This window comes from Crotalus tigris, unplaced genomic scaffold (assembly GCF_016545835.1).
Source record: "Crotalus tigris isolate CLP2741 ecotype Arizona unplaced genomic scaffold, ASM1654583v1 scf7180000018891.247784533:1973344, whole genome shotgun sequence".
Taxonomy (NCBI): domain Eukaryota; kingdom Metazoa; phylum Chordata; class Lepidosauria; order Squamata; family Viperidae; genus Crotalus; species Crotalus tigris.
Window position 1 is genome coordinate 516388 of NW_024097260.1, and position 20165 is coordinate 536552.

Here is a 20165-nt window from a genome sequence, read left to right on the forward strand (position 1 = left end):
CCGCCCCCTGCACCGGCCGAGGCGTAGCTGGCAAGTGGCAGAGACGGAGCAGGCCGACCACCGGCTAGGCCACCAGCTGGCCCAGCCCAAGGGAGGTAAGGCACCCGCCGGAAAAGGGGGAAAAAAATGGCGGACAGCCCTACTTGGCGACCCCCGTGAAATGGTCGATCGACCCCAAATGGGGTCGCGACCCACAGGTTGAGAACCGCTGTTCTAAATCATTGTGTCTTGTCTCAGACCCATCACCATCCACCGTCTCATGGGTGTTTGTGCAACCAAGTCTCCAACATGGCTTCCCCTCCCACCGGGGCACCCCACGGATTCCAGACCTGCTGCATAGTTGAGAGCCATGGAAGGCTCTCGTGACGACAAGCCTCGGAGGAGATCGACTCTCTGAGCCATGGTAGTAGCAGTGGCAGCGTTGTGGTGCATCTGTTGGGAGGTGATGTAGTCGTTGATGATGGTCTGTCTGTTCTCCATGGCGGCAGTGTCCGGGTAGCCACGGATGAGGTAAGGCGGGTAGAGATGGGGATACGTAGGACCAGGAGCAAGGTGCCTCGGCAAGTAATAGGCAGCTGTTGAATCAAGCAGAGATGAAGAAGGTCCACTTCTACATACTCCAGATCTCGTTTTAGAACATTTACATCCAACCTCGCAGGATCTCCATAAAGCTCCACTTAAGGTCTTCCAGATCCTTTCCCTACTATTTCCCAGAGCCAATGCTGGCTGTGGAATTCTGGGAGCTGAAATCCACATGCCTTAAAATGGTCAAGGTTGAGAAACACTGTTCTAGATCTAAGTGCAACTATACCATGCTGGAGGAGAACCCACTGTCCAGATTGCTGCTAAACTCTTCATGCACCTCCAACTTATTTTTTTTTATTTATTAAAAGTTTTACAAATTTAATACAATATAACCCCCCCACCCCTTCCCCCCCCACTTCCCAGAGCTGACTACAGGCTAACAAATAAACAAACATAATCTAACTAACATTAACCAACTATACTATCAATCAAAACCATAACACACTTTAACTCCTTTTCAAGACAAGTATTAACGAATTATAAACAAAAATAATAATATAATTAAAACTATTAATAATTATCTAAAATCTACTCATATGCAAGATAATACTTTTCAGTTTCATATTTCTTTTGCATGTAATCAGTCCATCTTCTCCAAACCATAATATATTTTTCTTGTGAGTGGTCCTTCAAATAGGCAGAGATTTTCACCATTTCTGCTAAATTAGACACCTTAAGTATCCATTCTTCCATAGTAGGCAAAAAAAAAAATTCTTCCAATATTGCCCCACCAGTAGTCTTGCAGCTGTTATAAGATTCAACATCAAGTTGATTTCTTTAACATCAAAATCTACAATAACACCCAACAAAAATAACTGCGGAGTAAACTTTAGCTTTCTCTTAAAAACCTTTTGAATATTCCACCAAATCTTAATCCCAAAAGCTTTTATATCTCTACAGGTCCACCAGATGTGAAAATAGGTTGCATCTAAACTTCCACATCTTCAACATTTGGGCTGTAAATTCGGATACATGCGGGACAATTTTGGGGGATCCAGATGCCACCTGCACCGACCCGCCAGATGATGGTTTATGGACTTTTCATCCTCCTCCTACCTGCTTCTAAGGGTATCCCTCGGGGAATGGCCGCGGGGTCAAAGGTCAGTGGAATGTGGCCTCTGTATAGATCCATGCCGCTTGTTCCGCGGAGCAGATGCTCATACGGAGACATCGGGTGATGGTGGTCTGGAAGTGGGGTATGAGGAGACTTGGAGCTGGTGATATCTCTGGAGGTGGTTGTGACCTTCCTTTCTTGAGACACGGGTTTCCCAGCAGTGATGCTCCCTGTTGAAGCACATCAAAAGAAGAAAATATTTTGTAGGTTAGGGTTGAATTGTGAGGTCCTTAGTGTTTTCAGAGCTTGATAGCACTGATGAGGTTCCCTAGTTGGGTCATGAAACGTCTGCAAGGAAACAACCAAGCTCAGAGAGCACCAAGGACCCCTCCAATTAAGTAGATACGAGGGCAATTTGGAAATAAAACCTCCGTTTGGTTATCTGTGACAAGACACTCGCAGATACAGAACTTTATTATACACATTAGAAAATTACAACGTGACATGACTTTTCGACATAATCGCCATTCAAGTTGAGGCACTTGTCACAACATCTTACAAGGTTTGAAATTTCTTAGTCCTAGTCGCTCAGTGCCAAATCTGGGCTATTGGGGGGAGGTGTGTGTGATCAAAAACATCCCAACGGAACGGCTTCGAAAGTTCTTGAGTGCGTCTAGCGGTATGCGCCCGAGCATTGTCGTGAACCAACACCACACTGGAAGTCAGCCTGCCCCGATGCATGTTATGGATGGCTCCTCTGAGTTTTTGTAACGTTTCACAGTAGACGTCTGAACTGATGGTCGAACCACACTCCGTGAACTTCACTAGCCGTCCTCCTTTGCATCTTCACATTTGGCAGGATTTTCTATGGTGTCACTTCCAGTGTGGTGTTGGTTCATGATAATGCTCGCCTGCACACCACTAGAAGCACCCAAGAACTTTTGAAGCAGTTCCATTGGGATGTTTTTGGTCACACATACACATCCCATAGTCCAGATTTGGCGTCAAGAGACTACTAAGACGTTACAACAAGTGCCTCAATCTGAATGGCGGTAATAATAATAATAATAATAATAGTAATAGTAATAATAGATAGTGGATGTGGCAGTGCCTGGAGACAGCAGAATAGACGAGAAAGAACTGGAGAACAAAATACAAAGTCCTACAAATAGAAATAGAAAGACTGTGGCAAAAGCAAGCAAGGGTAGTACCAATAGTCATAGGCGCCTTGGGTGCAATCCCTAAACAACTGGAGCACCACTTGAACACCATTGGCATTGACAAATTCGCTATTAGTCAATTGCAAAAGGCGGCCTTACTAGGAACTGCTTCCATCCTGCGACGATACCTGTAATACCATCAAACATCCACATCCGCTTATCCCAGGTCCTGGGTAAGGACTCGATAGATAGACAAAAATGCCAAACCCAGTCTGAACATCTGGCTGACTGTGCGATGATCAATAATAATAATGATAATAATAATAAAGTTGGAAGGGACCTTGGAGGTCATCTAGTCCAACCCCCTGCTCAGGCAGAAACCCTATTCCATTTCAGACAAAAGTCATGTAATGTTGTAGTTTTCTAGTGCCTATAATAGACGTTCTGTTTTTTTTAAGTATTATTAATAATAAGGTTTAAAGGGAGTTAAGTTTTAAGTATGATATTAATTGTTGTATAAATTGTTAAACTTGTTTAGCTTATGATTAGTATATTTGTTAACTTAGTTAGATTATGTTTAATATGTTTGATATACCGTGTATTTGGCTCCGGGAAGTGGGGTGGGGTGGGGGGTGGGGTGAGGGTTATTGGGTTTATTTTGTAACTGTTAATAAATTTTTTTAAATATAATAGACGTTCTGTATCTGTGGATGTCTGTCATTCATAACCAAACGGAGGTCTGTTTCCGAACTGCCCTCATATTGGCTTCCTTGAAGAAACCGCCACCCACCATTCCTGAGAATTGCCATGCTATGCTTGAAACATGACCAAGAGTGGGGGCTGCAGAATCTCCAAGCCTCAGATGTCTTTCTGTAGAAAGCTGTGCTGAAATACCTTGAGTTCTAGAACCAAGCAGACCATCTCAAAAAGGGTCAACAGAAGAAGCACGGCACTCCCACACAAGTCCCCAAGAACAAGCAAGATGGCTGACCTTCATGTTGCCTGGGTGCTGCCTCTCTTGTGGAGACAGGGGACCCTCGGTGCAAGTGACCTCCATAAGCTGCCCCGTGGGCTGTCTGGTGGTCCTCGTAAGCAAGGGGGCTGTGGCGAGGTTTCCCCGGCTCAGAAATAATCATGGGGGCTCCCCGCGTGATGGAGCCACCAGAGTTCGTCACTGGGCTGGGCCTGTTTTTCAAATTGTCCTCGTAAGCTCTTTCCAGCGTCCTTGGGTCCTGCATGGCCTCCATTGGGAGCATGGGATGGAAATTCCTACTGGGGCTGCCAATAATAGACCGGACGTCGTGCTTTTTGGTATTTGTGGATGTGTTTGTGTCGTATTTCAGCGGAGTACCCTGGAAGCGAGAGACGAAAAGAAGGATCAATAAGCTGGCAGACGAAGGACAGGACCAAGCTAAGTTAACATGCCACAATTCATGGATTGGTTTAATTTTAATTCACACGCTGCATTCGATGGGTTGGAACACCCTCAAACGAGAACGTCTTTGGGACATGGTGGTCCAGGAGCTTCCACCTTCTGAGAAGTTCTCCCACCAAGAGAAACTCTTATTTTGGAGCATCTTCTGGGTTCAAGCCCAACTAAGAAAACTCAGCTTTGCTTTGGTCTAGGACAGTGATGGCGAACCTTTTAGGGACCGAGTACCCAAACTGCAACCCAAAACCCACTTATGTATCATCGGGTGCCGGGTGGGCATGGTCCATTGGGTGGGTGTGGCCCACTGGGTGGGCGTGGCTGTGGTGGTAACGGCAGACTGGGTGGGACTAAAAAGTTCAATCAATCTATTCCAACTTTGCGAGATCTTTTTTTACCCCCGCAAGAAGTTGAAATTGATTGAATCTTTTTTTTTTGCACACGGCGGCGGAGGCCTAATGCGAAAAGCTTTTATAAAACCCAGGTGAAGGCCTAGGACTGGGGTAACAGTGTGCATGCCCACAGAGAGGGCTCTGCGTGCCACCTGTGGCACGCATGCCATAGGTTTGCCACCACGGGTCTAGGATTTAAATCAACAGCCTTGGTTTGGAATGAATGGATAGGACAGACCTGTGCTTGCTTGTGAGGCCCCATCCACTGACAAAGCCCAATTCATATCTGTTCTGCTCCCACAACACTCTCAACCCAACTCAATAAGCCATCCCGAAGTCTCACGAACATCAACAGTCGAAACGCTAGCTTCTAAGTTAGGGTTTGTGCAAACCATGGGTTGCAGTCTAGAACTGGAAGGTAGATAGACCCAACTGGTTGACGGTTAGGTATTAAAAATGCAATCCATATTTACCTTACAGTTAGAGAGAAATGCAAAATGAAGGAGGATGCTGTGCTCCAGCATTTTATTTTCTTTTAAGGAAACTCAGGTAAGCTTCGAAGAAAGCTGAAGAAATTTCCAAGTGGGGAAAAAACAGCTTTTTTCTTTAAAGATAATTCAGTTTAGATAAGCTGGGCTCTATTAGAGAGATGCTCTGCACAGAATACAGAATAATAAAGTTGGAGGGGACCTTGGAGGTCACCTAGTCCAACCCCCTGCTCAGGCAGGAATCCCTATACCATTTCAAGTTGTTGTCCAGTCTCTTCTTAAAAATGTCCAGTGTTGGAGCATTCATTGCTTCTGGAGGCAGGTTGTTCCACTGGTTAATTGTTCCAACTGTTGGGAAATTCCTTTTTAGTTCCAGGTTGCTTCTCTCCTTGATGAGTTTCCATCTGTTGCTTCTTGTCCTGCCTTCAGGTGCTTTGGAGAATAGCTTGACTCCCTCTTCTTTGGGGCAGCCCCTGAGATACTGGAACCCTGTTATCATGTCCCCCCTCGTCCTTCTCTTCATTAAACTAGACATACCCAATTCCAGCAGCCGTTCCTTATATGTTTTAGCCTCCAGTCCCCTGATCATCTTTGTTGTTCCTCTCTGCACTCTTTCTAGAGTCTCAACATCTTTTTTTATATATATCGTGGTGACCAAAACTGGATTCATTATTCTAAGTGTGGCCTTAACAAGGCATTATAAAGTATTACCAGCTAGACCAGAGTTTCTCAACCTTGACCATTTTAAGGCATGTGGACTTCAACTCCCAGAATTCCACAGCCAGCAATGCTGGCTGTGGAATTCTGGGAGTTGAAGTCCACAAGCCTTAAAATAGTCAAGGTTGAGAAACATTGAGCTAGACCAAGCTAAATACTTATGGAAACGTAGAACAAGCTAGAAAAAGGCGTTCTTCTGACATTCTTCAAGTCTCTGAAGATCATCAAAGGAGTAGAACAGAATAACAAGAGTTGGAAGGGACCTTCTTGTTCTGCCTTCAGGTCTTTTGGAGAATAGGATGAGCCCCTCTTCCTTGTGACAACCCCTCAAATGTTGGAACACTGCTATGAGGTCATCCCTAGTCCTTCTCTTCATTAGACTAGACCAGGGGTAGGCAACCTTGGTTCTTTTATGACTCGTGGACTTCAACTCTCAGAATTCTTGAGCCAGCTTGGCTCAGCTTGGAAAGCTCTCCCTTTCCCCTCAGCATGGATGGCTCAGGAATTCTGGGAGTTGAAGTCCACAAGTCATAAAAGAGCCAAGGTTGCCTACCCCTGGACAAGACATACCCAATTCCAGCAACTGTTCTTCATATGCTTTAGCCTCCAGTCCCCTAATCATCTCTGCTCATATGGACCTTTTCTTATTATCTAATATAGAATCCAAAAGCAAAGGACGCCCAAACTGCTACACGAATCCAGTCATCTGTTACCCCAAAGCCTGGGAATCACCCCGATCCTGTTGCTATGGAAACAATCACACACACACACACCCCAATTTTACCAGCCAACAAAAGTGGATGTGGTCCAAGCATTGTTTTTGGGAATCTGGAACTAGGAGAACGTTTTCTTGCAAACAGACCCAGAGCTTCAAGGCCGAAGCACCCCAGCAGAGAAGCCTATATTCAAATCCACCGACGGCGATAGATCACATTTGGCAGTTTTGGAACAGGCGGAGTGCCGTTTGGTGTAATGCCAAGCCATAATTCAGCCTCGTGCAAACTAACCGTGGCAGATCTCCAAGGAGAAGTTAAAAACCATCTGTTTACTCTACTTGAATGAAGCTCGTGGTTAAATCTCCCGTGGGTCAAGTTGGGGGTTAATTGAAATGAAGGAATGCGCCCCCTCCATTGTGCTGGGCAGCTGGGGTCCTAGGTCACCAAGAAATGGCCAACTCGGGGTTTTTTTTTTTAATTAAAAGAAAGGAGAACGCTTATCGACACGTTTTTGATTGGCTTAAGGCGGCCCGACACGCAACAACGCGGCCTCTCTTTTTATCCATGCAATTCTTTCATTTCAAATACGGGCCATCCTCAACTTACGATTATCATCGGGACCAGAATTTACATTGCTAAACAAGGTGGATGTTGAATGAGCCATGCCCAGTTTTGCAAGCTTCCCTTTCCCCCCCCCCCCGTTTTTAAGCAAATTACCGCAGCCGTTAAGTGAATCATGCAGTCAGTAAGCTAATCCGTCCTTCCCCATCAACTTGCTGGTCGGAAGGTGCCAGGGAAAGTCGCAAATGGGGATTGTGTGATCCCAAGAGGCCTGCAACTGCCATAAATCATCCTGATTGCCCAGCACTCAAATTTCGATTATGTGACCGTAATGATGTTGTAACGGTCGTTAAGCTGGGGACCAGTTGTAAGCCACTCCCCCCCCGATGCTGTTGTAACTTTGAATAGTCCCTAAGCAAATGGTTGTTAGGTTGAGGATTCCCTTCCTATGAGTGTAATAAAAATTTGATTTATTTCAAGCCATGTGAGATACCTGGGTAATCGACCCTTCAGGTCGAGGATTCCCTTCCTATGAGTGTAATAAAAATTTGATTTATTTCAAGCCACGTGAGATACCTGGGTAATCGACCCTTCCTTAATGGGCCGGGCCATCAGAGAGAGATCGGGCGTGCGACGAAGATCCTCCTTTGGGATTTCATGAATTGATCGCCCGGCTTCCTTCACCGTGGTGACCAGCCCTTCGTGGACCGCTTTCAGCTTCAACGGAGTGAGGGACTCGTGGCTCCTGACCTTGTAGGCTTCTGGTAAGTCCCTCGGTGGTGTGTTCTCCCTCTTGAGTTGCTTGGCTTCTCTTCGGGGATAGTCCTCTGGCGATTCCACGTAGGATCTAGGAATTCCTAAAGGAGAAACACACAGAGAGGACCTGTCAAGTCATCTTCGCCTTCCCTCTAAGAGAGTGGTTCTCAACCTTTTTAATGCCGCGACCCCCAACCGGTCGTAAGTCGAGGACTACTCAACCGGTCGTAAGTCGAGGACTACTCAACTGGTGCAGCACCGTTTGCAGAATGGGACTTTTGGCGGGCTCAGCAGGGCAGAGACAGCCTGGACAATTCCTATTGGCTTTTGAAAGCCAATAGAATTAGACTCTATTCAAGAGAGTCTCTTCTATTGGCTTTCAAAAGCCAATAGAATAAAAGGGAGTAGCACAGCTAAGGAAAAGGGGGAAGAAAATGGCGGACTGCGTTGTTTGGTGACCCCTGTGAAATGGTCGTTCGACCCCAAATGGGGTCCCGACCCACAGGTTGAGAACCACTGCTCTAAGATCAGGGGCCTCCAAACATGGAAACTTTTTAAGAATTCCCCAGCCAGCAAGAAGACATTACCTTAGACCAGGGATGTCCAACCTTGGCAGATTCAGGATATGTGGACTTCAACTCCCTGAGTTCTCCAGCCAGAACTAGAGCTGACCTGATGATTGGCCCAAAGTCACCCAGCCTGCTTTCAGGCCTAAGGTCGGACTAGAACTTATGCTGGCTGGGGAACTCTGGGAGTTGGTCCACAAGTCTTAAAGTTGCTGTTTGGAGTCCCCTGTTCTAGATCAGGGCTTTTCAACCTTGTCACCCATTGTACCACTTTTAGGATATGGCAACATCTGAGGACCACCAGTTGCCCAGCAAGGCGTCAAAAACTTGATGACCCCCCCCAAAAAAAGGAAAAAAGTGATAAAGTACAGGTAGTCCTCGACTTACAACAGTTCGCTTAGTGACTGTTTGAAGTTACAATGGCACTGAAAAAAGTGCCCCCCAAGCCACAGCTGAGCAAGACACCTGCCTGCCCACCCGGCCGCGCTCTTCCTCCTGTCCAAGGTTTTCATTGTTGAGAGAATTTCTGTTCAGGATTGGCAGCGGGGGTGGGGTGGGGGGTGTTTGGTTTTTATTCCCCCCATCTGCTGGGTGGTTGCAGCAGGTTTTGTTCACTTCACATGACCTTGGGACACTGTGACCGTCATAAATACGAATCAGTTGCCAAGCATCTGAATGTAAATCACAAGACCCTGGAGATGCTGCAACATTCCAGCTGATTGGCGCTTCTTCTGGGCTCAGCAGAAGCGCCTGGATCAGCGCCGAGCTCCAGCTGGAGCCTGGCGCTGATCCTGGCGCTTCCGCTGAGCCCTGACAGCCCTGAAGAAGCGCTGATCAGCTGGAAAGCGGCACTGATCCTGGCGCTTCCACTGAGCCCCGACAGCCCTGCGGCTCCAGCCGTCTCTCACTCAGGCTTGTGCGGTGCTGCCACCGGTTCAGCTCATTCCCCTTCCCCACTACCACTTTTCTAGGATGGTCACGTACCACCTGCCAGGTGCCAATGTACCACAGGTGGTACCCGTACCACTGGTTGAAAAGCCCTGTTCTAGACAAGCTAAATGAGACATCTTTCCACCTTGTTTCTTCCTTGACTTAGAAGAATCAACCAGCGTTAAGCTTGGGTGGACAATGGATACCAAGAAAGTATTACCTTCCTTGCGTGATTACCTTGCGTGATGGAGCCTCGGATGTGATGTGGTTCCTTTAAGTTGAGAGGACTGTGTCTTTCGGGAGGCATGGTTCGGCCCATTAAACCTAAAATGACACACACACACACACACACACACACACAACCAAGAAAATAAAATTAAAACAACGATATCTCCAAGCATGTCAATCTTTCTTTCATCAAGATGGAAGTAACTGTTGGAAATGTAAACAAAGGCCAGGTACTTATTATCATATCTGGTGGACATATCCTAAAGCAAAAAAGGTTTTGGGTTAAGATACATGCGTGGTTGGAAAAGATGACTAAAAAACAGATAAGATTTTAAACCAGAACTGTTTTTGTTAGGAGTATTGGGAGCTAATTATGAGAAGGAGAGTGAACATTTAATATTACGTGTATTAACAGCAGCGAGAATTGCATTTGCCCAATATTGGAAAAATGAAAATTTGCCAACTGAAGAAGTATTAATCAAGAAAATTTTAGAATGTGCAGCAATGGATCGATTGACTTTAGCGATTAAAGAGAAAGAAGATTCAGTTTACTTTAGAACATGGGATAATTTCTATCAATGGCTAGGAAAACAAATTAGGGAGAAACGAAGGTGATATGTTATTTTGAATACATACCAGTAAGAAGAATGTTATGGATTGATTAATTAATACTGTCTATGATAACCAATTATACCCACTACTATTATCTATTACTGTAGTAATTATTGTTAACTATACATATCCAGACAATATTCTGTTTGCAAAATATTGAAAATGTTATTGGGGGACCACCCCAATGTTGACCCTAACCCTGTCCTAATCCCAAACCCTAGCCCAACCCCAGTTTAAACCGTAACCCCATTCCCAACCCCATTTTATTCCTAACCCTATAAAATCCAATAAAATTCTTTTTTTAAAAAAAAGATGGAAGTATTTTAGGTTTTGAATACCCTGAAAAGCAGACCGTAGAAAAACAGATTAAAAGGATCTAGGGTTTTTTTTTTTTTTTTGTTCTTGTTGTTTTTAAAACACATTTGCTGCAACCAGGTCTCCAAATTCTGCCATCCCAAAAAACTATGCCTATTTTGAAACTTCTTTCAAAAATTCCCCACAGTGGCTCTGGTTAAGACGGAACGACCAAAGACAAGTGTTGAGTCTGTTTTCAAGAAAAATTCCCGGGGAACTTTCTACATTTTTGCCGTTTCTACCCTGTAGAGGCAATACCCTAAGAAATAATTAAATATTTTTTATCAATACTGCTAGTCCAGGGGTAGGCAACCTTGGCTCTTTTATGACTCGTGGACTTCAACTCCCAGAATTCCTGAGCCAGCCATGCTGAGGGGAAAGGGAGAGGTTTCCAAGCTGAGCCATGCTGGCTCAGGAATTCTGGGAGCTGAAGTCCACCAGTCATAAAAGAGCCAAGGTTGCCTACCCCTGCGCTAGTACTTGTCTTACAATCTGTTCATTTAGTGACCACTCAATGCTACAACAGCACTGAAAACCATGACTTATTGCCGCTTTTCACGTTTATGACAGTTGCAGCGTCCCGTGGTCATGGGATCAAAATCCAGGTGTTTGGCAACTGGCATGTTATTTATGACAGTTGCATGTCCAGAGGTCGTGCGATCATGATTTTCAACCTCCCCAGCTGGCTTCCGACTATCAAAGTCCATGGGGAAGTCACATCTGCTTAACGACTGTATGGTTCGTTCACTTAACAACTGTAGCAAAGAAGTAGTAACGTAGGGCACAACTCGCTCAACAATAGTCTTGCTTAGCAGTGGAAATTCTGGGTTCCGTGCATACTGTAGAACTGCTTTTAAGGTGCTTGTCAAATCCCACCTTCTATATTAGCAGGGGAAAGTTCACGTCCAGATATCAGCCTGGAGGTCCTCCCTTCCATCATGTCGTACGTTCTCTTGGTGATGGTCAACTCCTGCATTGCTGCTGCGCTCCTGCTGCTCTCCTTAGGGGCCTGGTTAGCCACCCCACCTGGAAGAGGAAAGGAGAAGAAAAATGAGGAGAGTAAAGGCACTCCGTGAAGCTCCTTGCACGGAAGGAGTCCTGCCCCGCTAAATAATAATAATAATAATAATGATGATGAAGAAGAAGAAGAAGAAGAAGAAGAAGAAGAAGAAGAAGAAGAAGAAGAAGAAGAAGAAGAAGAAGAAGAAGAAGAAGAAGAAGAAGAAGAAGAAGAAGAAGAAGAAGAAGAAGAAGAAGAAGAAGAAGAAGAAGAAGAAAGAAGAAGAAGAAGAAGAAGAAGAAGAAGAAGAAGAAGAAGAAGAAGAAGAAGAAGAAGAAGAAGAAGAAGAAGAAGAAGAAGAAGAAGAAGAAGAAGAAGAAGAAGAAAGACAAAAAAGTCTGGATAGTGGACGTAGCAGTGCCTGGAGACAGCAGAATAGAAGAGAAAGAACTGGAGAAGATAACAAAATACAAAGACCTACAAATAGAAATAGAAAGACTGTGGCAAAAGCAAGCAAGGGTAGTACCAATAGTCATAGGCTCCTTGGGTGCAATCCCAAACCAACTGGAGCACCACTTGAACACCATTGGCATTGACAAATTCGCTATTAGTCAATTGCAAAAGGCGGCCTTACTAGGAACTGCTTCCATCCTGCGACGATATCTGTAATACCATCAAACATCCACATCTGCCTATCCCAGGTCCTGGGTAAGGACTCGATAGGTAGACAAAATGCCAAATCCAATCTGAACATCTGGCTGACTGTATGATGATCCATAATAATAATAAAGTTGGAAGGGACCTTGGAGGTCATCTAGTCCAAGCCCTGTTCAGGCAGGAAACCCTATACCATTTCAGACAAATGGCTGTCCAGACTCTTCTTAAAAACTTCCAGTGTTGGAACATTCACCATCTCTGGAGGCAGGTTGTTCCACTGGTTAATTGTTCTAACTGTCAGGAAATTTCTCCTTAGTTCTAGGTTGCTTCTCTCCTTGATCAGTTTCCATCCGTTGCTTCTTCTCCTGCCCTCAGGTGCTTTGGAGAATAGCTTGACTCCCTCTTCTTTGGGGCAGCCCCTGAGATATTGGAAGACTGCTATCATGTCTCCCCTCATCCTTCTCTTCATTAAAGTAGACATCCCCAATTCCAGCAACCGTTCCTTATATGTTTTAGCCTCCAGTCCCCTGATCGTCTTTGTTGCTCTTCTCTGCACTCTTTCTAGAGTCTTTTTTACATCCTGGTGACCAAAACTGGATGCCGTGTTCCAAGTGTGGCCTTACCAAGGCCTTGTAAAGTGGTATTAATACTTCATGTGATCTCGACTGTATCCCTCTGTTAATGCAGCCCAGCATTGTGTTGGCTTTTTTGGCAGCTGCAGCACACGGCTGGCTCATGTTTAAGTGATTGTCCACTAGGACTGGTCTACACCAGGACTGTTTCTATTAAACCGGAGCAGCAAACACCAGCTGTCCCTTGGCAACAACCCACACAATGTGCCTTGACTCCTGAACCTTGTCACCTTGATTCTGAACCTGGACTGGCTCACGAATCTGCTACAGACTCAGCTCCTCGGACGCCACCGGATGACTCTCCAGTGTGCCACTACTCATGCAAGTAGAATCACAGAGTTTGAAGGGACCTTGGAGGTCATCTAGTCCAACCCCTCCTGCCCAAGCAGGAGACCCTACCCCATTTCTGACAGATGGCCTCCAGTGATGAAGCTCCCACAACTTCTGAAGGCAACTCCTGTTCCACTGGTTGATGGTTCTCACTGTCAGAAGATTTCTCATTCTTTCTAGGTTGAATCTCTCCTTGATCAGTTTCCATCGGTTATTCCTTGTTGGCCTTCAGGTGCTTTGGAAAATAAGTTGACCCCCTCCTCTCTATGGCAGCCCCTCAAATATTGGAGCACTGCTATCAGGTCTCCCCTGGTCCTTCTCTTCACTAGACCAACCATGCCCAGTTCCTGTAACCATTCTTTGTAGGTTTTAGCTCCAGTCCCTTAATCATACTTGTTGCTCTTCTCTGCACCCTTTCTAGAGCTAAGTTTACAGTTATGGCATTTAAGCTAAGAATGAGTTATATTGATGTATTTATCTGAAGAGCTGCTTCTTTGCATTTACTATAGATCAGGGGTGTCAAACTCAATTTCATTGAGGGCCGCATCAGTATTGTGGTTGCCTTCGGGGTGTGTGTGGCCAGAGTGGGTGCGGTCTACTGGGTGGGCATGGATGGAGTGGGTGTGGCCTACTGGGTGGGTGTGGTCAGCACTACATCGTTCATGTCAAGGGTGACTGTGGGGCCCTGGGCAGGAGTGGGACAGATCTGAGGGTCTCTGGCAGAAGGGGGTGGGACCGGGGCAAGCGCCAAGGCATGGTGCATTTCTTCATTCCTCACAAAGGGGGACACCTCCCCAGCATGCACCCAGGGCCGGGGCCGACGCGGCAGGGGCTGGTTCCTCGCTGTTTCCAGATGGTCTTGTGGAGCTAAGACTGAATGCGTTTCAGCATAGATGGCCACCACAAAATTGTACATTGGCTCCCGACCGACCTGGGCCAGGGCCAAGGCAGTGGGGGCCGTTCCCTCACTGTTTCCAGGATGGCTTCGTGGGCCACATGAAACCACTTCGCGGGCCGCATCCAGCCCCTGGGCCTTTGACACGTGTGCCCTAGAGTCTTGACATCTTTTTTGTAGTGTGGTGACCAAACCTGGTTGCAGTATTCTAGGGGTGGACTTACTAAGGCTTTATAAAGTGGCATTAGTACCTCACCGATCTTGATTGAATCTTGTTAATAACTCTTAGAAATGAAGAACTTTGCAGGGAAAATTTTTTCTCTATCTTGTATGCTCGTTTGTTTGCAAGACTCGTTTGTCTACGGAGGTTTCCAGTCGTCCCGGTCCTGGTTGCCCCAAAGGTGTTTTTTTTCAAAAGGCAACTGGAGATTGTTTTTCCTTGAAGACGTTTCTCATCCAAGAAGCTTCCACCAACTGTAGATCCTCTCAAAGCCACAGAGTCAGCCATCGGAAACGATCAACTGGCAGCCCAGAGGCAGAACAATTATGGATAAAGTTAAGCCCGGTGCCAAAACAACCCCTTTCAACTTCGTAATTCAAAAAAGGAGAGCAGTGACTTCCTTAGAAGAGACCCAGACTTCACAATTTTGCCAGCTGCCAAAGGAAGATGCACCGTTACCGCAAAGATGCTTTTTCAGGAGGCAACTGGACTTTCTTATTTTTCTTTGAAGATGTTTCCCTTCTCATCCGAGAAGCTTCTTCAGCGCCGACTGGATGGTGGGGAATGGAAGGATTTGTACTCCTTGCAGACAGCTGGTCATTTGTGTTCTTTTTAGAGAGTCGTTGAGGCCACTTGGAGGCTTATCTGTGTCCTCAGGGTCATCTGAGGAGGGCAAATGGGTGTGGATTCTTCTTGGAACTGCTGAAAGGACTGTGTGGTAGACTGGAGATAGATGATGTCTTATCTTTCCCCCTCTGTTGAGAGACGGCTGGTCAAAGAATATAAATCCTTCCATTCCCCACCATCCAGTCCAGTGGTTCTCCACCTGTGGGTCGGGACCCCATTTGGGGTCGAACGACCATTTCACGGGAGTTGCCAAACAACACAGTCCTCCATTTTTTTCTCCTTTTCCTTAGCTGTGCTACTCCCTTTTCTTCTATTGGCTTTGGAAAGCCAATAGAATAGATTCTCTTGAATAGAGTCTAATTCTATTGGCTTTCAAAAGCTAATGGGAATTGTCCAGGCTGTCTCTGCCCTGCTGAGCCTGCCAAAAGTCCCATTCTGCAAACGGTGCTGCACCAGTTGAGTAGTCCTCGACTGACGACCGGTTGAGTAGTCCCCGACTTACGACCGGTTGGGGGTCGCGGCATTAAAAAGGTTGAGAACCACTGGATTACGGTATGTACAAGGATCAGCGTTTACCACAGCTGACGTGCCCTATGGGGCCCCATGTATAAAGCAAATAAGCAATAAAGTCTTCTGGGGCAGACAGCCATCTGCCTCTCCCGTTCGGTTCCATCCACCAGGAAATTCCTGGGGACAGAGGGAAAAAAAACAAAAAACAGCAACCCTATATTCTTCCTATGCGATCCCATCTTCCTTTTCCAATCACCCAGCCCTCCGTCTTCCAAAAAAAAACAGCCTCACGTTTTGAGACACAGGAGGTGTGTGTCTCTCTCTGTGTGTGTGCAAGTGTGCCAGAAAGTTATGGCTGCATCCTGTCATCAAGGAACATCTGCGCCAAAGTGCTTCTAGGGCGAGAGGGAGGAGAGATGGGGGCCAAGAGAAAGAAAATGCTTCTGTAAACACTTCCCTGCTTCTTCCAGCCATTATCCCCCGTTAAGAATCGCCAATCTTGTGCAATTCAGCCGGGAGACGGCTGCAAAATTTCACCTCATTAGAGACCTTTTATTGGAGAAGTACCGTCACGGCATCCAGGCACCGGCAGTGGGGCTGTTTTCCCGCCTCCCACCGGCCCCCCAATCACCCCCTTCCTGCACATCTGAACACAGAGTCGGCAGATGTCCTGATTTCTTTCATTTCCTAGCACTACGGCTAAGCTTCCAAGGAGAATCTTAAAACCTTGTTTCGTTTTTGAAAAAAAAAAAAAAATAGAAAAATGTGATTTTTCTTCCTTAAGTACAGCAGATGTCCAGGTGGTTACTTGGGGTGAGCGAAAAAGCCAGCCATTCCTGGTAAAGGAAGCCTGGATCTGAATCAGAATAGAGCTGGAAGGGACCTTGGAGGTCTTCTAGTCCAACCCCCTGTTCAAGCAGGAGATCCTATACCATTTCAGACAAGTGGCTGTCCAGTCTCTTCTTGAAAACCTCAAGTGATGGAGCACCCACGACGTCTGGAGGCAAGCTGTTCCACCGGTTAGAATAGAATAGAATAGAATAGAATAGAATAGAATAGAATAGAATAGAATAGAATAGAATAGAAGAGAAGAGAATAGAAGAGAATAGAATAGAATAATAAGAATAGAATAGAATAATAGAATAGAATAGAATAATAGAATAGAATAGAACAGAATAGAATAGAATAATAAGAATAGAATAGAATAGAATAATAGAATAGAATAATAAGAATAGAATAGAATAGAAGAATAGAATAGAATAGAACAGAAGAATAGAATAGAGTAGAATAATAAGAATAGAATAGAATAGAAGAATAGAATAGAATAGAACAGAAGAATAGAATAGAATAGAATAATAAGAATAGAATAGAATAGAATAGAATAGAATAGAATAGAATAGAATAGAATAGAATCTGGAAGGGACCGTGGAGGTCTTCTAGTCCAGCCCCCTGCTCAAGCAGGAGAACCTATACCATCTCAGACAAGTGACTGTCTAGCCTCTTCTTAAAAACCTCCACGATTTCTGGGGGTAAATTGTTCCACTGGTTGATTGTCCTCACTGTCAGGAAGTTTCTCCATAATTCTAGGTTGCTTCTCTCTTTGTTCAGTTTCCAGCCATTGTTTCTTCTCCTGCCTTCTGGCACTTTGGAAAATAAATTGACCCCCCCCCCTCCTTATGGCAGCCTCTCAAATACTGGAATAATGGTATCATGTCTCCCCTGGTCCTTCTTTTCTCTAAACTAGCCAAAACCATATCCTGCAACCGTTCTTCATATGTTTTTGTCTCCAGGCCTTTGATCATCTTAGTGTCTCTTCTTTGCACTTTTTCCAAAGTCTCAACATCGTTTTTTGTAGCGTGGTAACCAAAATTGGATGCAGTATTCCGGGTGTGGTCTTACTAAGGCTTTATAAAGTGGTACTAATACTTCATGTGATTTTGATTTTCTCTACATTAAATATCATTTTGTTGGATAGGACCCATTGTTTAAGTCTATCAAGATCTTTTTGGATCTTGAATTTGTCTTCTGGGCTGTTGGCTACTCCTGCCAGTTTGGTGTCATCTGCAAATTTGATGAGTTCCCCTTCAATTCCCTCATCTAAGTCATTGATGAAGATATTGAAGAGTCCTGGGCCTAAGACGGAACCTTGTGGCACCCCACTGCTTACTTCCCTCCATGAGGATGTAGTGCCGTTGAGGACTACTCATTTAGTACAAATCCATCTGGTGGCGATGTTGTCTATCCCACATTTTTCTGGCTTACCAAGAAGTAGGTTGTGGTCTACTTGGTTGAATGCCCAAACATAGGTTGAGAAACACAGCCTTGGCAACTTATGTGGCCTTCAACTCCCACAATCCCCTAGCCAGCCTTGGAAAGAGTGAGAAAGAAACTCAAGATAACCCCTCCTCGATTCATTCAAAGTTACAACGGCATTGAAAAAAAGAACATTTTTCACACTTCTAATTATTGCAGCATCCCGACGGTCATATGACAAAAAGACGCTTGGCAGCTGACTCAAATTTATGACCGTTGATGTGTTCTGGGGTCACGTGATCCCCTTTTGCGACCTTCTGACAAACAAAGTCCATGGAGAAGTCAGATTCACTTAACAACCGGTTTACTAACTTAACAACTGCGGTGATTCGCTTAACTGTGGCAAGAAAGGGGCAAAACTCATGTAACAAATGTCTCACTTAACAACGGAAATTTGGGGATCAATTCTGATCATAAGAGGGAGTAGAAGCAGGGGTTTTTTGTTGTTGTTATACCCTATAATGGGGTAGGTAACCTTGGCCCCTTCATGACTCGTGGACTTCAACTCCCAGAATTCCCGAGCCCGCATGGCTCAGCATGGAAACCTCTCCCTTTCCCCTCAGCATGGCTGGCTCAGGAATTCTGGGAGTTGAAGTCCACCAGTCATAAAAGAGCCAAGGTGGCCTACCTCTGGCCTAGGCCTAGGACGTTTTATGACTCGTGGACTTCAACTCCCAGAATTCCTGAGCCAGCATGGGGGAACTATGGCCCCTTCATGACTTGCGGACTTCAACTCCCAGAATTCCTGAGCCAGCATGGCTCAGTTTGGAAACCTCTCCCTGTCCCCTCAGCATGGCTGGCTCAGGAATTCTGGGAGTTGAAGTCCACGAGTCATAAAAGAGCCAAGGTGGCCTACCCCTGCCCTATAACAACAATGTACTGTCACACTCTAATCATCCAGTGTTGTTCAACCTTGGCAACTGTTAAGATATGTCGATGTCAACTTCCAGAAATCAGAATTCTGGGAGTTGGAGTCCATGAAGTTGCCAAGGTTGAGTAACACTGCCCTAAGGTTGCTTCGGTTTGTCTGGGTCATTTTTTCTGATTTCTCCTGACATCTGGGCTGACTCTGCCAAGGGTCTCCTGAATATCTCTTGGCTGAACCTTCTCGATCAACACTTGTTCTCTGGGTCAAAAATGAAGCAGACGCATAAGAGGAGGAAGATCCGTCCGTCTCGTCTGATCCCCGAGGACTTGACAACAGTTTCTGTTGTGTCTGAAGCGAGCTTGGAAATCTGACTGAAAAACCCCAGAGATAACCCATGCTCTGTTCAATCTCCATGAAGACATGTCTACGGAGATTCTCAGTCAATCCAGGTCACGGTTGTCCCAAAGGTGCTTTTTAAGAGGCAACTGGACTTTCTTTTGTTTTTCTTTGAAGACCTTTCGCTTCCCAATCCATCAGCTCTGAATGGATGGTGGAGAATGGAAGGATTGATATTCCTTGCAGGTAGCTAGTCATTTGCCTTCTTTTTTGGAGAGTCGCTGAGGCCACTTGGAGGTTTTCCGTGTCCTCAGGGTCACCTGAGTGGCGCAAATGGGTGTGGGGCCTTCTTGGCTGCAGGATGTTCTCTGCCCTATTCCTGCAGTCTGCCATGTTTTCTGGAAATCCGTTCACACTCCCGCACCCTTCAAAGGGTGTTCATCCCAAAGTGCATAGCTAATTGTCTATGGAGGTTCTTACTCATCCAGATCGTGGTTGTCCCAAAGGTGTTTTTTCAGAAGGCAACTGGACTTTCTTGTTTTTCTTGGAAAACCGTCGCCAGGAATATAAACCTTTCCATTCCCCACCACCCAGTCAGAGCTGAAGAAGCTTCCTGGATGAGAAGCGAAAGATTTTCAAAGAAAAACAAGGAAGTCCAGTTCCCTATTGAAAAAAAGCAGTTATGGGGACTCCATGAAGAAAACAGCTCTCAAAAACTCAACTAGTGTTAATCCATCACACAGGTTCCCACCAGTTCAGAAAGCAGGAGGTGATGGTCTCCTCAGCATCCCATCTCTTACTCAACATATACCCCTTGAGTAATACTGAGTTAATTCATGTATCTCCAATCTTTCCTTCAGGAACTCAAGGTGGCGTTATGTGTCTTGCAATAAAGATCTTGAGAAGTAGGTTAGGCTGAGAAGAAAGGCATAGGCAGGGCCAAAGTCCACCAACAATCTTCCACAGCTAACAAAGAACTCAGATCTGGTACCCAGTCCAAGCTTTCCACCATTAAACCACCCCAGCTCTCTTGACTGTTTAGAACAGGGGTCTTCAAACTTGGCCCTTTGATGACTTGTGGGCTTCAACTCCCAGAATTCCTCAGCCAGGCACACTGGTTGAGGCATTCTGGGAGTTGTAGTCCACAAATCATAAAAGGGCCAAGTTTGAAGACCCCTAGTTTAAAAGAACCCAACGGATGGCCCTCAGAACTGAGTGATGCCAGTGAG

General features: G+C 45.5%; 1 protein-coding gene across 16 annotated transcripts in view; it reads right to left on the reverse strand.

The window, feature by feature from the left end:
- The window catches only part of NCOR2 (nuclear receptor corepressor 2), a 233097-nt gene that overhangs the window by 23307 nt on the left and 189625 nt on the right, over positions 1-20165 (reverse strand). For all 16 annotated transcript variants that reach the window (XM_039357314.1, XM_039357316.1, XM_039357312.1 and 13 more), the window contains 6 exons: positions 11425-11574; positions 9592-9678; positions 7679-7959; positions 3791-4151; positions 1642-1869; positions 330-575 (listed from right to left, as the gene is read on the reverse strand). In XM_039357314.1, coding sequence (XP_039213248.1) covers positions 330-575; positions 1642-1869; positions 3791-4151; positions 7679-7959; positions 9592-9678; positions 11425-11574 — 1353 coding nt within the window. The remainder of the gene's footprint in view (positions 1-329; positions 576-1641; positions 1870-3790; positions 4152-7678; positions 7960-9591; positions 9679-11424; positions 11575-20165) is intronic.